We start from the raw sequence: 17,909 nt of genomic DNA, 5'->3' as shown, positions 1-17,909 counted from the left end.
GTAGCGAGCGATGTAGAGAGAGAGCGAGGGGGGGCAGCTGAGAGTACATGCTGTAATAGCAACCATGTGCAGGTTGGAGAAGACGAGGGTGGGATAGGGTGGGACATACCTTGGGTCTGTCCAAAACTCTCTTTCTGTATGTATTTTTCAATTCATCATAATCATGTCTTAAAAGACAGCAGTAGCTAATTGAAACCGACATTGTACCCATTAACATGGATGAGAAACATGAGGGAAAGGCCTCAATAGCGAGCTAACAGCGTTGGACATGTTGATTAATCGGCCCAAGTCTCATCATGATGCACCTGATAAGCCTACAAGAGTTTTTAATTGATGTGATGCAGTGGTTGAATAAACTGAAATGACCTTACATATTTACATGGGCCCTCCTTTTCTTTTTATACACTTTTACTTGTGTCTTTCTGTCTGTCTCAGAGAAAAGAGGGAGTGGGGGAGCTTTTGTGGGGGTGGTTTGAAGTGTTTTTTTCTCAGCATCTTCTAAATATTTTCCATGCGCTTGGGAAATTTTTGAAAAGTAAACGCTTCTGTTTATTCCAGCCTTTTTTACCCACACGTATCAGTTCTATATAAACATATCCAGTAATTTATTATCTGGTAGGTAGCATTTAGTTTTATGTTTGTCTCGTTTCTGTCCCATGGGAGCCAGTGGCGGCTTCTTTATAGTCTTGAAGATGGCATGCTTTGGTAGCAGAATAAAGATGCCTGTTTTCATTGTCGCTTGAAACCCAGCAACCTACTCACATTGATTTATATCATCTGTCACTGAAAGCTTTTTATTGCCACAACGGCTGGAACTCTCCCGACATCCTTTAGTTGGGGCCAAGCATAAAATCTCGGCTGCTTTATACACAATACCACAGTCACTGCACGAAACAATTCGATTTGCTGGGGTGAGGCCCCTTTTTTAAAGACATTTCCAATATTGCAAGAAGTGCAAAATGATTTTAAGACCGCAGAAAAAGTCCCAAAGCATGCCTTTAATGTCCCTGTGGCTATACAATGCTCTTCTTCTTTGGTCAATTTGTCTATGGTTTCAATCAAGCGAATTATTTGGTATGCGTCCACTTGTTAAGTCTGAAACTAAACAAGAAACAAACTTTGCAAAAAAAACAACAAACGTTCTCATCCATTTTATGATGCATCTCGGGAATTCTAACACAGCATCTTGGTTTGGTTTGAGATAAAGCAGTTTGTTATAATGCAAATTGAATTCTCATGTTCATCAAGTTTATCAAGTTGTTGCACATGTTTTTGTGTAGTTACACAGGTAGCAGCTGTCCTTCAGTGTGATTGTGATTGTGATTCCATATGTATTTAGGGTGATATTGACACTGTAGCGGGGCACTGTACTGTAACTGTAAATGGTCATGAGATTCGTGTGGGCTGTTATTAATTTAGACAAAACTAATTTGATAGAGCCATATTACATTATCTAGAGACTTTTTGTACCTTTGGAACAGGTATTTACTGACTTATTCAGTAAGTTGTGTATGAAAAAAACGTGTGTGCAAACTGCATTAGCCACTTTTTATAATAAAGTACAGTCACACATTTTTACCAGAAACAAAAACTTAATGTACTGATAAATGATAAATGGTGGCCTACTGCTAGATGTTCATTCTGTCTTCTTTTTCAATTTTATTATTGTTCTTAAAAAAAATCACTATTTGCTCTTATAGAAAAAACACCACTTCTTGGCTCAAATCTGGATCAGTGTGAACACAGCCTTACCTTTAACTATTTCTGTGTGCAGGTGCGTCGATGCGAGCAGAAGCGCGGCACTCGAGATCCTGCGGCAGGTGTCGACTCCTCATCTCGTCACAGCGGTACTGGCCAGGACAGCGGCTTTGGCAGCGACAGCGCACGCATTCGCATTGTCCAAATTGAGCAGCAGAGCGGGGCCAGCCACCACTGCATCGCTAGGCCATCACACAAGTCCACCATCACCAAGAACCTCAGCTTCATTCCTTTCGACATCTTTCTCACAGCTAGTAGGCTGTCTGTCATGACCTACGCTTGCTCCAGTCCCCCTAAGGCCCTTTCCTCATCGTTAGACGCCCCCAGCACACCCGAGAAGAAGGAGCCCGGGGATAAGGTAAACAAAAAGCCTGTGACATGGAAGCTCTCTTATGAGTCAGTTCCTGGATTTGTCAGTTGTCCATGTGTGTATAATTATTCATACCATACACATTAGTAAGATGTGTCCTTTATGTGTGCATTGTATTGGTACAAAGGATTACTATTACACAGTTTTCAAATCAGCTTTATAATTTGGAATTACTTTGTGATTGATGAGTCATTTCATACAGTCCAAATTCATATAACTGAATTTAATCCAACATAATGATGTGTTTCATACTGTAACATGGATTTACACTGTCATTGCTCTACTCCCTTCAACTGCCCACCCAGCTAATTAAATACTATAAATGTGTATGTGTGACTATTAAAAAGCTGCTCTTTACACTGTTTATGTGATTTAGGCAGATACCAAACTGAAAGAATTATTGGCTCTGTCCCACACAAAAAAGAAAAACAAACACATAAATAACTGTTTTCATCCCTGGTCATAAGAATGTCTATTTGCTCACATCTACACAGAGTGACCATTTTATTGTGTTTAATGAACTGAATTGATTCGATGTATATGGATAAGGTCAACAGAATCTGTATAAACTGCATGGTGCTGCTAAGTTATGATGGAGAAAAACTACCTAGTAATGTTTCCATGTTTCTTATTGAATCAATGCCACAAATAACTGCAGTGAATTTTGAGTAAAATGAGGCTTGACATGAATAACACTCGATAAATAATCTGTCTGCATCTACTTCAGGTGGGAAAGAGTGCCCTAAACCAGCCTGAGATCCTGTCTGAGTCTCCTCCAGCCTCTGCCTCCCCAACACCAGACCCAGGTCCAGCTGCCCAGGGTTCCCTCGCTGGCCTGACTGCTGAGGACATCCTCAACAGCAACACCTCCCAGCCGGCCTCCCCGCTGCTGAGAGGCAGCTTGCTCTCCCTGGACGGCCTGCCAACTCCCAGCCGCTCTTCAGCTCGCCAAGCGCTGGGTGTGACCATAGTGAGGCAGCCAGGGAGAAGAGGGGCTGGAGACCAGGTGCTGGAACCTCTCCTGTACCTCCAGGTGATGCAACCTTCTGCTCTGCTCAGCTGCCACCACCGCAAGCAGAGGATGGAGCTGTCTGTCTTTGACGTGGCCCTAAGAGGAGTAGCTTCTGACTACAAGTGTCTAGGTAAGAGGAATTAGGAGAGGAGGAGGGATAAGTTTAAAGAGGTACTGAATGGATCCTGGGCAGGATTTGGATCTTTTGAGTCGGATTTTAACACAATTTCTTTGTCTATCCTATTCTCTTTCTTTCCCCATTCCCCTTTTCTCATCCCTTTTCTCTTTCTTAATCTCTTCATCTTCCGTCCAGACCCAGGAAAGACTCTGCCAGAGTCTCTGGACTACAATGTGTTTTGGCTGCAGACAGTAGCGGGAGAGGTGGACAATAAAACGGGCATCCCTCCTCCTCTGCTTTGCCTCCAGATCAAAGATTTCCTCAATGGACCAGGTGGGGATTATGCACACACAAACACACTGCACACATGCAACTTATGCACACTCACGCTAACATGCTCGTTTACTATTTTAAAGCATCCGTTTTACATTTAACCGCATTTTAGGGGAAATGTCTACCGCTGTGAAGCAGTGAGAGGAGCACACAGACACGCACACACTAAACAAACACATACAAGAGGCAAACACAAAGGTCTACTTTTCTGCTGTGCACAGATGACTAGCAGTCTAAATGACATTGATATTACTCACTTTGAACAGCAGACTACACGCTCCTGTGGATTTTAGTGTGTGTGTAACGTCCGGCTCCTGTGGATTTGCCTTTCTCAGGGTTTGGGTGTCTATTTTTAGACCGATATGATATCCATATGAGCTTTAAGCTAAGGTTGTTGACCTAAGGGTGTGTCTGACATCCTACCCAAACAAAACAGCAATGAATACAAAGCGTGAGTGGGCTTTTGAGTGTATGAGTGTGTGTGCAACCTTGTTATCCCTATGAGGGTTTCATGAAGAGTGTGTGTAGGCGCAGGACATCCTTCAGAGTTCATCTCTCTGAACCCCAGCAGGCCAGATGCTGCAGATGCACACACACACACACTGACATCCAGTTACAGACATACTTTGACATATAGTCTGACTTTCTTCCACATGCATACAATCATGAACACTGTGCATGTATACAGAGAGCAGCTTCGGCCTGAACTGTAGGTGTTATTGATGATGGTTTGGGGAAGCATGTAGCCCTCGCCCCCTCACGCATCCCTTCCTGCCATCAACAGAAAGCCCTCAGCTTCTCTGCCCACCTGTAATCACACAACACAACACAATGGAGTTCTCTGTACAACACAGCAGTCACACACTACAGCCGCACGCCACCGATGTCCATCTTACCCCTCTGCTCGTTCCAGATGACGCCAGCGAGCATGAGCTTTTCACGAGGCATGAATTACATCAGAACTTCAGTCAGGTTTTGAGCTTATATGGTGAATATGATTTCTTTCTTATGGGGAGTCACTGTATACACGAGAGGCAGGTTGGTGTAGTGAGTAAAGAGAGGCCGTCCTTCAACGTAGTGAGTACATACTGACCCCTGATCTCCCTTTGGAGAGGAGCAAGAAAAAACGGCAGTAGAGGCAGTGTCCTTTCCGTTTCCAAAGATTAAATAAATATTTAAATAGATTTAGGTTCACATGGTTTATTTATATATTAGAAATTGCATAATGTTCAATGTTGATTTTACAACTTTAATGTAATTTATTGTAATGTATTAAGAGGATGTTTCACGGTTTTACTGAACAGGGTTACTGCCTGTCATATCTCTAAAGATAATTACATTATGTTGTGGTTACATCTGATTCTGGTGTTTAGCTGAAGCGCAGCTGTCGACATTGTGCAATTACAGTCAGGTGTTTCCCTTGAACTAGTAAAGAGCAGAGCTATCCTCGTCTCAGTAGGATAACTTCAATCATAATCACTCATTCTCCTTACATACGCACACATATAAACAACACCCTCCCGAATGACTCAGACAGGATCCAGGCTCAGTGTGAGGTTGCCCCAGGTCAGGCTCTGCTGGAAATATCTAGAATTGACCACACATGCTACTGGTTCCCCTTAACCCCTTCACCCACACAGTCAAAAACACACAGGCACACACACATTTTCATCTGTGTGGTGTTTGGTTAGATGACTGGTGGCGATATTTTGCCTCTTCAGGGATGGGGGAGCAAAGGAAGTTAAAAAGAGCAGGAGAATCAGTGCAGTGACGCTGACTTTGTGGAATACTAGGGTTGAACGAGTACTTGGCTGAAACAATTGTCCGGTATGGACAATGTACTTTTTATGTGTATAAGTACAGTGAAAAGTGTTAATATTGTCTTCTAATATTAAATATAGCAACTTTCTGATTCTGACTTAAAAAATATTTCTCTCGCACACTGTCCATTCCGAGTACGAATATAAATACATATCATTTAGTTGGTTGAACAGATACAGATACAGATTATGGTGCACTTGTTTCCTGTTGTTTAGGCAGTACATAAAGACAAACAGGAATAATTTTCGAGTCTGAAATATCTGTCAGTCTAAACGTAAGCCTTAGCATCATTAGCAAGAAGGTTTAGTGAGTTCTTTAGCTGGCATGCCTCAGTTGAGTTTAATTGTTTGAGTTTACCTACTTTAAATGTGAAGTAGTGCAAAGAATAATAAAGGAGAGGTTGATGATAGATGGATGAAGACAGGTTTTGGAAGAAAAATAGCATCCAGCATTTTATCTATCCATGCTCTAGTGTTTTCACAGATGGTTTATTTGCATGTGCAAGTCGCTGTGTGTGTCTATGCCGCAGTGTGTATGTATCATATCTGGCGGCTATACTTTGATTCGACAATGTTTCACATTTGATTTATTTCAACGAGGCGCAAACGGAGAGCAGACCGCCGCGAGGCCACGTCTTGCTGTGTGTTTACAGCAATATGCTCGCAATTTCAGCAGCATTTATTCTGCAAGACCAATCAAAGCTGCCCTCCCAAGGATGCCGAGTGGGAAACACTTGTAACATGTGTACTGTAAACTGGATGGTGTTTCAGCACTGACCCTCACTCAGCAGCCGCTCATCACACACACACACACACATACATATAAACATGACTAATGTGGATACATACAGGCACATTTTTCAGAAGAGGGTTCAAGGCTTCACCAGCAAACACAAAAAAGCCGGGGTGGGTATTTTTTATTTTTTTTTTCAACATGAGCAGGGTTCAATGATTGACCAGCGAACACACGAACACACGCACAATACACTTTCCATCCCTCCTCCTCTCATCTTTCCTGCTCAATTCCAGTCTTTGAGAGGGTCAGTGAGTGAGTCCAGAGATGTAACTGCTTCCACTTGGAGAGGAGAGAAGCAACAGGTGATAGATTAGCTAGAACAAATTGGAACCATTACTCTCCTGTGTCCCTGGTTCCCGTCAAGCTATGGGTTCGTAGAAATGCTGTCAGTTACTGTATACAAGCCTGTGCCCCTCCGAACCGTCCAGAACCGCTATAATTTGAGTCAGATGGCATCTGAGACATATGTCACTGGCCTTACTTGGTATGCAGCTTTTTTTTTGTGACAGTGGGATTCTACAGATACCCCTCAAAAAGTGATTGGCCCTTACAAACACAGATATACACACATACCCTTAACATACAGACCCTGTGTAATTGGACACATTGCCACCTGTGTCTGACACAGGCTCTCTGCTGTCAAGAGTCAAGCGTAAAAGTCAGCTAGAGAAATCAAAGGTGGGGTCGGAATGAAAACAATGTTCTTGGTGGTTGCACACACACACACATACACCCAACACCAGGTTCAAAGTGGGGACGGCGTCATGCATGACCTCGCCAAAAAGGCACAGTAACCTGGGTAATAAGCATATTTGATCTCCCCCACCCCTCTGCGGAGATATATACGTGTGTGTATGTGCCTCTGTCAGACCTTGATCTCCCACTTTCTCCAGTGCTAATAGAGGCTGACACCTGAGAAGGGCCAGTCTATGATTCCCCCCAGCCTGTTCACATTAAGTCCTGTTCTTTAAAGGTATGTGAACACCAACACCATCTCTCAACCTCTAGGCTTGTTACTCACTCCTTGCCTGGGCCTTCCACTGACAGTCTCCCACTTAAAATAGCTGTTAGTCTCACAGCTGAAACCAAGGTGTTCCCAATAAAAACACACAGATGTGTAATAATGCCACTGTTGAAAAGCCATCTTTTGACTCCCCGCACTTGGCATTGGAAGTGCCACCAAATTTCTTTTAATAATTCATATTTTCTCCCTTTTTAAAAAATCCCTGTGGTCTTTCGTTGCCCTCCTAAAACAGAAGCACATTTGAAAACAGTGTTAAGTAAGATGGCAATTTGTATTCTCAGTTCTTCACATTATGGTGTTAAAGAGGTGAGGCAGTGTATTTGGTTGAGAGAAGTCTTTATCATAGTGCCGCGTTACATCTTAATCCATAAATATAGGTTTTTGCAGCTTAGTCTGTAAAACGTATAAGTCTGTCATGGCTTGTAAATAGTTTTTGTTTTATTTTTTCTTTTCCTGTTGTGAGGTTTTAGGTTCCTCGTTTTATGCCTTCTTTGCCTGGATAGTGAAACCACATGGAACATCACTGTAAAGTCTCACACACATTCCCATATCAGCTCCAGAGACACAACCGAACGTAGGGAAATGACACTGATGTACTCGCCTTGAAGCCATATAATGCTGTGATACGATTTTATTTGAATTCTTCAAAAGATTCATCTTTTGACATTGCGCCACTGCAATAAAAATGTGCTCCATGTGTTGCAGGATAAAGCCGGGGGAAACTGAACATATGCTATGTTCCCCTTCCTTTCCAGGGTCCTACATTGGGTGTTCTATCCGAGTTCCCGCAATTTAAAATCCAGATACACTCAACCATTTGACAGAGATTTTCTCTGACTGAACTGTCAATTCCTTAAGGAGTTCATAAATTTAGAAGCGATAAGTGTGTCTGTCAGCTGAACTACAATTTGTTACATGTCTAAAGTCATTTAATGGGGTGCATTATGATTGAACTAAATGAGCTGCAGATTGTACTTCATTCTTTTTTCCCCATTTATCATAAATATTGTCAGTAAAAGTAGTTTTGGACAACAAACCTAAATCGTTTTGAAGGAAATTCTAATCTCTTTACTTGCATGATGTGAAGTTAACAAGGAGTTGCAGGGAATATAATTGCTGCATCATTGTCTGCTCTGCTCCTTGAGTTATCAAAACAAGTGGTTGCATGAATGTTAAAAGCTGGTAGCTCAGTTCATAGGAAGAGACAACTCCTGCAACCATGTAAAGATAAGGTCTTGACTCAGTGTTTCCTGGTTCCTCCAAATATGTGAAACAATGTTGTGCTACATAATGTATATTTGAGTCTGCACTCATTCACGTTTTTTTTTTATACAGTTTGCACATTAAACCTTTTGCTCATGTCCCACATCAATTAAAAGTTACATGAAGTATTAATAAATTGGGGTTAAAGCAAGCTGTATCCATAGCACTGCTCACTCAGTTCAGTTGAGTTTCTGATTCAACAGGTAATACATCCCTTACCGTCACACCACAACTGGCTGGGTGTCAGGGATAGGATGGGTTTTTCATTGAGGAGGAAAAGAGGGACCCCGGGAGGGAGGACAATCGATAATAAGGACCAGGGCTCCCTGTACAGAGAGCCACGCAAAGGCCCCAGCGCTGGCCCTGACTGGGTGATCAGAGACAGCTGTATGTGATTACAGAGGGGGGAGGGGTTGATTAGATTGAGGGGTGGAGGAAGAGTAAAAGATAGAAAGGATTGAGAAAGAAGCAAAAGGATGGGCTACATGAGAACAGAGGGAGGAAGAGGGGAGGGCAAGCAGAGGAACCTGGACAAACAGCTGCATACAGGCTATTTATTCCACCACTGGAAAGTTTCCTGGTGATAAGTCAAGTGGAAATGATAAGCTACATTGCACAGCAAATTCCACCTATCTTTCCTCCAATTCCTCTCTCCAGCCATCCTTCCATTCGTCCATGTGCCTCACTTCCACTGGATTAAATGAGAGAGAATCCTGAGGGCAGAGTCTGTGGTGTGTGTGTTTGTGTGTGTGTGTGCGTGTGTGTGTGCATGCGTGCTCGCCTGCATGGCTGTCCTGGCAGCTCTCCTCCTCATGTCATCCAGTGCTCCTACCTGGGAAGGAGACAGACGGGAGGCCTAAAACCCTTAAAAACCCTCCAAACACTGGTGCCTTGATGAGACCATGAAAAACAGCTGCGCTTGTTTTCGGCTGCTTCCCTCTCCCATCATCATGACCAAGTGGAAAAATAGGATAATGGAAGTGGTGTAAAACGGCATTGAGTTAATTCATGTGTCTCTGTAAATTCCAGTCAAGTGTTTGAAGGCTGCAGTGCAGCAGAGAGCGAGAGAGAGGTAGAACAGGAGACCAGAGGAGTCTTGGATTTATGTGGCTGGCATGAAGGAAAGATTCTCTTCTGCTATTCTGCAGTGTCACGTCAGGATGTTACAGTGAGACAGCCAGTAATTGTGTGTGTGCATATATATGTGCATATAAGACAAGTAGAAAGAGATTGAGACTAAAGCCAGCTGTTCTTTAACAGGTCCTTGCATGCAAAGCTGAGTGATTAGAAGAGGAGAAAAGAGTTCAAAGTTTGATTTACGAGACGTGGAACCATGCAGTATTCCGTGGGTTAGATAACAACAGATCTTGCTCAGTGGGACACTGGTGAAACCTGTCTTTTCTTAAAACCCCCAAGTGGATTTTGTCCAGTTTATGTGGGTTTCCAAATAACAAGAGTAGGTTTTTAAAAAGCAAGGGTTCCAGCCAACAGTGAATTTATTCAATTTGTTTAAGAGGCTCTGCTTTAGCGCTGAGGGAGACTAAACACTCTGTCACTAGATTGCTAATCATAAAAGAAACATATAAAATATGCATTTCCCATTCACAAATACAAACAGAACCCCAGAGAGACCCAGGCAGAGTGTGTTTAGTACTCAGTGTACTTCTGCCATAAGGTAGCTTTGTTTTTTTCTTAACAATAAAGTTTTTATTACCTGCCCAAAAGCATTGCTCTCTTTACTTCCTGCCCTGTTTTCTTTTTCATTCAGCACTTTATAAATATAAGTCAGGATGAGCACAGGGGATACTCCTCAATTTTAAGAGAGACTACTTAGAAACTAGATGAAGTTTGAGAGACATTTTTCTATTTAGTCTCTGCTTATTATTTATCATCTTCTCCTTTCCCTCCATTTTATTTCTTTCTATCTCTCACAGCTGAGCTGAATGTGGAACTATCACGCCCCCTGAAAGTCAACCCCACACTGGCGAAGCTGGAGCAGGCCAAAGCCTACCTGAACAAAGTCCTACCACACCAAACATGGGATGCCTCCAGTAAACCGCCGTCTGCTTCCTCCACCCCTCACTCCACCCCCACGAAGACACTGCCCAGGGCCTTTCCTTCTCGTTCAGACCCACACCATCAGGCCTCGGCCCTGGGTAAAGCCAGCAGTGTCAGGGCCCTTGCGCTGTCCTTTCACAAGGTCTCTCTCCACACTGCCCAAATTGTAGTGGTCATGGAGACAGAGGCTCATCCAATGAGGCCCAGCGTGACAGTGACCGTGTCGGCCATGACAGGAAGTGTGAACATAAAGTCAGGGCCAAGGATAGAAGGTGAGTATTTTTTTTTTTCTTTTTTGCAGAAACTGAAAAATAAGATTGAACATAAGTACAAGGAGCACACAAGCACTGCATCATAGGTGCAGAAACACACATATATACATGTTCTATACGTTTTAAGTAAGTTCAATGGGGAAAAAGAACTGGAAACCATTGTTTCACAAGCTCTCTACAGCTAAGTTTTGTATTGTGTATGTGTGTTGTATTGGTTTCTGATGCTTCAGACTTCATTTTTTCTTTTCTCCAGTCCCCTACTGAGCTCAGTAAACGGCCCGTGTATAACTCCAAAGTAACAAGGGCCTGGACCGTAAATGAGTCATTCTTTTCTTCATGTGAAAAGTGAAAAACATCAAACCAGTGATGTGATCTTATTATTCTGCCGTATTTCAAGATACTGCCACTTGTTTAAAAGAAATTCCTGAAACAGGTGGAGCTGCATTGGAAACAACTGTCATGACTTCACTCCATTTGGCAGGTTTTATCATCTTTTAAAGAAACCACAATTTTAAGACTCAGTAATACACTACACTAAAGTACATGCTTTTTTTTGTGGTGTGTCATTTGTCTAGTACCCAAGCTCACAATGTGAGCCAACAGGAACCGGTCCAGGTCCTTTGAAAATAAAGTACAGTTACACAGAGATTCAAATATCCAACACAAAAATGTAGTGGAGAACAAATTGTTCTGTTTCATATCATTATGTAACCAAACAAATATTGATGTGGACCAACTCCAAAGAGCTATACCCAGTGCACCCCACACTTATGTTTGTTATTCATTCAGATTAAAACCTAACTGACATGTTCTAACATGTTCCCTCAGGAATGTGTTTAATTAAACAGCCCTTTGTATAAAGAGAATATGTAAAAATCCATTCTAATACCGCAGTGAGTGAGTCTGTGGTATCTGATTATTTATTGATCAGTATCCCACTGCATAACGCTTACTCAAACTTTCCACTTTCCACCCTTGTTTATTGAAAAATATGTGATGTCTCAGCCTTTTTTGAAAGATCTGTCATTCACTCACACTGGGAAAGGCTGGGAACCAAAGAACCAATATTCTTTTCAGTATTATTTGGAATATTGTTTTTTTTTTACACATGCTAGCAAAGCCCTCATCTGCCAAAAACAAGGTTTGTCAGTAAACTGTAAAGTGAGATGTTTGTGTTAGTCTTGGACCTAAAGTTGTTGTGAGACTGTGTGTGTATTTGATTGCATGGGTATGTGTGTATTAGAGCCTGAGAGAGAAAGATATTTTTATGCGTTGTATGTGTGTGTGTGTGTGTAAGCAAGATGTTTGCTTTCGTGTTAGGCCCAAACCCTGCCTTCATCAACACTGACTATTATCCAGGAGGCATCACAGTGTTTCCATTATGACAATCAGAACTGCTAATGCTAATGTAAATTAAAAAGCTTCCAATTTCTCTGTGCCGTTGGGTGTGAGCGGACGCACTGTAACAGATGATCAGGGATTTTTGGTTTGTTTTTTTGGCATGTCTTCTAAATTGGACAGCAGATGGAAACAGAAGGATAAAAGAGAGTGGGGGGCTGACATGCCACATGCAGTAGATATAACAAGAAACACTCTTGACTCATATTTTTGCGAGTAGATGTTTTGTACCTCAGTACTGCTGAGCAACATGTCCCCTGTTGACTCAAGTTGCAGAGGGACGAGGACAGAGCTGGAACTGGGCTCCCTAAGTGCCTGCATCTGTTTGACAGATGTTGTTATATAGGGTTACTTCAGATAAAATGATTGTCGAAAATGTTAATTAAAACCTCAAACAATTTGCACTTTGTTTACTCAAATCTGCATAACTGCACAGTGACACAATACTCAGCGCTGCTGCCCTGCTCTGATTTTCACCAGCTTTTCAGCTTTCATCCATCTTTGATGTGTTGACTTCGATAAACACAGTTGAAACTGTGTGTGCAGTGCAATGGAAAAAGAAATCACGTTTAGAGACAATTGAACTAATATGAAAGCTAATCCCCTCCTATGCACTTTGCTTTCAAACGACTTCTATTTATAGTGATTGCTCTTTCTCTGCACATAGTACTACTTTTCTTAGTAATTTGTTAATAGTAGTTATTTGATTTGTTTACAGTAAACACAGGAAATAGAGATTAGTGTGCAGTGAGCTGTTTTTTTTCATGGATATTGTTTTTCCCACAATTACCAGTACCTTGAATCAGAGCCACCGCTGCTCTCAAGACATTACAGTTTGACTGGACACAAATAAAAATGTTGGGATCAGGACCACTGGTGTTTATTGACATCCATTGGATCATTCATCCCCTGTCTGAACTCTTTGAAATACTGTTTGTTGTCACGGCCCAAAAAACATAACATCATGTATGTCTGTTCTGAACAAGACATTATAATAACTGCCATAAAACTAATGCTGTCATCATGTGCAGCAAAGGTTTCATTCAGCTCCTCGTATATCACGTTTGAGTGCTCTCTGAAATACCTGAGAGGTTTAAGATCCTCTATGTAGATCTCATTATAGGCCCTGATATTTCATGTCTTTGCCTCGTCTCTGAAAGCACACTGAAACTGTGCGGAGTAACACCTGTAAATGTTGCCAGTGGAGGATTACATGGCACAAAATGCCCACAAAGATTATCATGGACATGACATGGGAAAAGGAATGTTAAAGCTAATGTCTTGCTGAATAACATGTCTGTCTCACCCAGTTGTTTCTTTTCTTATTCTCTTGATAACTTTAGCACTCTTATAGATCTTTGTCACAACACACACTGCTATTTTCCCTGAGGGCTTCTTCACATAGTGTTTCCAGATTTGTTGCCATCGAAAGGAGACAAACTGTCTCCAATTACGCTGACTGATCACTGGTGACAATAGATGTATCTGCTGACTTTTAGCCTTAGCTGCACCACCTCCATCACTCAGCACTCCGGCCTCTCCAGTCTACTCCGTACCTCAGAAAATGGATACCTTGGAATTTTACAAAGATAAAGGTTAGGATTCCCGTTCTGTTAGGTCGAGCGCTTGAGCTGCCACAATAAGTCAGCGCCAATGACCCCCCTGGGAGAGCCTGTACATGAGAGATGTAAGACAGGAGAATGTAGTATTACTACCGCTACAGTATGTACCACTACTGTTGCTGCTGCTGCTGCTGTTGCTCTGCTGGTCCTCAGTGGCAGGCTGAGATTGATGGACCACATCCTGAGCAGACTTCAGGATGATGCGAGTGTGCAAGGAGAAACAAGAGAGGGAGGAAGAGGTAAGGGAAGAGTTTTGAAAGAGGGGAAGCAGGAGGGTGAGAGATAGAGAAGTGGAGGTAGAGAAAAAATGGGGACGTAGTGACAGAAATCTGAGAGGTGGGAAGGAGGAGTCAGATAAAAGAAGTCCTAAGAAAAAACATGAATAAACAAAGAGAAAAATACAGATTGATTAGAAACAGGATACAGCACAGGAAAGGAAATAAGTTAGTGAGTAGAAGTAGGACAAAAGAGCAGGGGAGAAAGCACATAAAGGCAGAAGGAAGGTGGAGGAAGAAAGAAGACATAATGCAGACAGGCAGACTACTATGTGTGAGCAGTAACAGGGGTCTCTTCAGTATATGCCATTACACTCACCCCACCCCACCCTGTCTTCATCAGCATACATCCATAGCTGCAGCGGGGTGAAGACCCTGATATCCGCCCCCCTCATCCATGGAACATCTGGGGCTCTGTACCTGGTCATGGCAGCCCCCTCTCTGCCAGGGGACAAGATGGAGAGAGAGGGGATTAGGTTGACAGTGAGGTGTGTTACCAGATCCTGTGTTAATGAAAAGCAAGTGGAAGCCCCGCATTCCTCCCTCCATCCACGGCTCACCACTCCCCAAGGTAGGGGGGCATTTATAGTTCAATGAAAGAAAGGAGGGAGCAAGAGAGAGAGAACATATGTCTTAAGGTCCATGAAACAAGACCCTCCCTAATCTCTCAGCTCTCTGTCAGACTGCCCATAGAGTGCCCCCGATTTCCTAAGAACACACACACATAGGTATCGACAGACCCTGCTGCTAGTGCACGCTTTTTCATATGCATACATACACACACGAAGCTTTCTCCTCGGCCCTTTGCCCCTGTGGCCCCCTGGCTTCTTCACGGTGATTTACTCCAGCACACTTGTAAAGGAAAACTTCTGTTGGTGGAACAAAGTGAAAGCCACCCATTATTTATTTATGTCTCCTCATTTTTTCTTTTTTCAAGTTTTATTTTCTGTCCCTTGCCAATCTTTGAATTACGATCATGTCAGTTTGTTTACTCTGCTGAAAGAAAGCCACTCTTTTCCATTTATCATATTATTTCTGTTTCAATAGTCAGGGAGAAGCCGAGGTAAGCAAAGCCAAACTTTTGAGAAGATTTATATTTGGAAATACTCCCCGCTGTGATTTGGCATATTAACCCAACTCATAAATAGTTTTCAATACATTAATAATAGAAATATATTACAGAGAGGACATGGGAGGGGAGGGGGGCTGTCCAGCAAGGTAGATGTTGATACACACGGCTGCTGGGTCAAGATGAAGATGTACAGGTATTGCTGGTCGGAGACATGACGTGTAAGAAAGCTGTGAGATTGTTAAAATCAAATATCAGAGACAAACATAAACAAAAGTTTGCAGTCTTTTTTGAACAGTAGTCTTTGTTAAATGTTCAAAAATCCTATTCTGTGGGACATTGGTGGCTCTCAGCATGGAGCCGTGTTGAGCTAACAGACCCTGGGTGGGAACTTCTAATCTGTGTGGAAAAAGTCCCATTACAGTTTCCTACAGCTGAAAGATAGCTTCATCAGATTTCTTTCTATGTCCAACCATCATCCCCTAAACATATCAATACACTATCATAAAACTGATTTACTAACTCTTTCAATTTGGAAGAGAATATTTTGTAGACTGTGTAGCTTCAAAAATTACTTCAAGAATTAATCCATTATCAAAATAGTTGCCCGTTATCTACTAATTGCTTAATGGGCTGTTCTTTTTTTCAGAAGCTCTCCTTTTGCAATATGATGCTCTATTTGATTAATTATTGACTTATAATAATTGACTACTGACTAATGTACACATAACACTGAACTAGTTTTGCTGTTTCTTTCTCTTCTCCTGCTGAGCACTACATGATCTACTCAACATATCACACAGACCCCAGCGCAGCCAGACAGAGAGAGAAAGAGAGAGAGCAATTTCTTATTAAGTTACATTTGTAAATAACCAAAACAGAACTGAGCCTGAAGCTGTATGAAATGAGATGGCCTGAGTTCGACCTAAAACCCGATAATTTGTCAGGACCCACCAGGCTTAGGTTAGGTAACAGAATGGCATACTGTGAAAATTCCAGTTGTGGGAATAAGATCTCTCTACTTGGCGCATTATTTTCCTACATGCTATCAAGAGATCACATTTAGAGTTGAATATGAAGAAATTAACACATATCCACCGTATGTAATTTGCTTATGCATTGCAACCATCATCGAACCCACATGTAACTCATCAGTGACTGTGTAACAGCTTGGATGACGCACAGCTCCCTGCGTTGTGCCATTTTGGCCGACAGTGTCCCCTGCTACGAAACCAGTTTCCTCTAGTGTCCTATAGTGGTCTTGTGGTGAGTGAATAGTGTATTTCTGTGGTGAGTGACAGTATATTACTTCTATTACTCTTACCATCCCAGACAGTCTTCGGGGGCCTCTGCTAGTTAGGTAATGACTCCTTTAGGTTTCCTCTAATTGATACCAGTACGTCCCGGGGTATAAATCAGCCAGGCAGTGGTCAGATAACGGCTGCCAGGGAGAAACCGACACGGTAAATCAATGTCTCCAATCTTATCTAATCTTACCCAAGCGTTTGCCAGAAATGTATTTCACTTTAGGAAGATTTCCATCCACCCTTTTCCCCCCACCACCCACTTTGTTCCATGAGTGTCATAAGATGTACGTTAGCCTCCAGAGGATGTGTTGGTGTGCACTGGTTTACTGGTCTACTGTGAGAGATGCAGGTGTAGGTTTGTGTGTGCAGATCTGAATTCTGTTTTACAGCATTTGTACGTACAGCAGATCCCGGTTTATTCTTTTAATCCCCTATAACTGATCACATACTGTGTCTATGTATGTGTGTGTAAGTGTGTATGGGTTTTTTTGATATTTTGCTATGTGATATGTTTCTTTCCTATTTGTGTATGAGTGTGTGTGTGTTTGGAACAGGTTACTTATGTGACAGTGTATCAGCCTCTAGTTGGTGCTGTCTCACAGCCTGGTTGTGAGTATAGACTGTGCTTTTGTCTTCAGATTGGTACTGAGGGCTTTGCAGATGTCAGAGATTCCTAAGGAAAACACCAAAGTGCTTTCAAGGTATTGCTCAGTGTTCGCAGTTACTGGCAGTCAGCATTTGTGAAGAGCACGCTTTCTTAACTGGTCTCAGAGTGTGTGGTCAAAACAAATCTATTTTAAATGCCTAGCTATCTGATGTCTGACTTTTATTTTGATAGAAAAGCTTCCATAATTGTCTGTTAAGTGAAACCAGCCTGTTTTGTAGGCCTTACTTATTTATTGTGTAAACAGAGTTATGATGGTAATTTTATTCATAAGAATCAGCAGCACACAGTTGTAATGATTATAATCAATGAATGATCAGAGTAATGTGCTCTGATTGCAGGGATGAAGTTGACACTGTATATGTGTGTGTTGACTAGCCATATGACTGCTCTGTGTGTGTGTGTGTGTGTGTTATGCCAGTCTGAACAGTTTGTGTTTATGTGTTGATGCGTGTGAAGTATGCAAGGCATTCTGAAATAACAGCAGCCTCCCTGAATGAAGGGATGCAAATATGTTTATACTTTATGTTAAAAAAGGTGTGTTTACTAGCCTATTTGAAAAATACATTTGCACTGAATTCTAGTGTGTGTGAGTGAGCAACTTAATGACCATGGTGAAACCAGTTGAGACCCACTGGTGTAAAGGACACACTCTTGTCTGTACAATTTATTAAGGCTAACTGTGGAAAAGTTATCAAACAATTATATAATTTACTGTTTATGTTGTGTGACAATGTGAACACAGAGTAT

General features: G+C 42.0%; 1 protein-coding gene across 3 annotated transcripts in view; it reads left to right on the top strand.

The window, feature by feature from the left end:
- Positions 1–17,909, top strand: part of LOC118336017 (vacuolar protein sorting-associated protein 13B-like) — a 313,914-nt gene that overhangs the window by 222,502 nt on the left and 73,503 nt on the right. For all 3 annotated transcript variants that reach the window (XM_035672549.1, XM_035672551.1, XM_035672550.1), the window contains 4 exons: positions 1,775–2,116; positions 2,856–3,270; positions 3,454–3,591; positions 10,429–10,824. In XM_035672549.1, coding sequence (XP_035528442.1) covers positions 1,775–2,116; positions 2,856–3,270; positions 3,454–3,591; positions 10,429–10,824 — 1,291 coding nt within the window. The remainder of the gene's footprint in view (positions 1–1,774; positions 2,117–2,855; positions 3,271–3,453; positions 3,592–10,428; positions 10,825–17,909) is intronic.

The sequence above is a fragment of the Morone saxatilis genome, unplaced genomic scaffold, assembly GCF_004916995.1.
Source record: "Morone saxatilis isolate NCDOM2014 unplaced genomic scaffold, NCSU_SB_2.0 Contig24, whole genome shotgun sequence".
NCBI lineage: Eukaryota > Metazoa > Chordata > Actinopteri > Moronidae > Morone > Morone saxatilis.
This window is presented reverse-complemented; position numbering and strand designations above follow the sequence as displayed.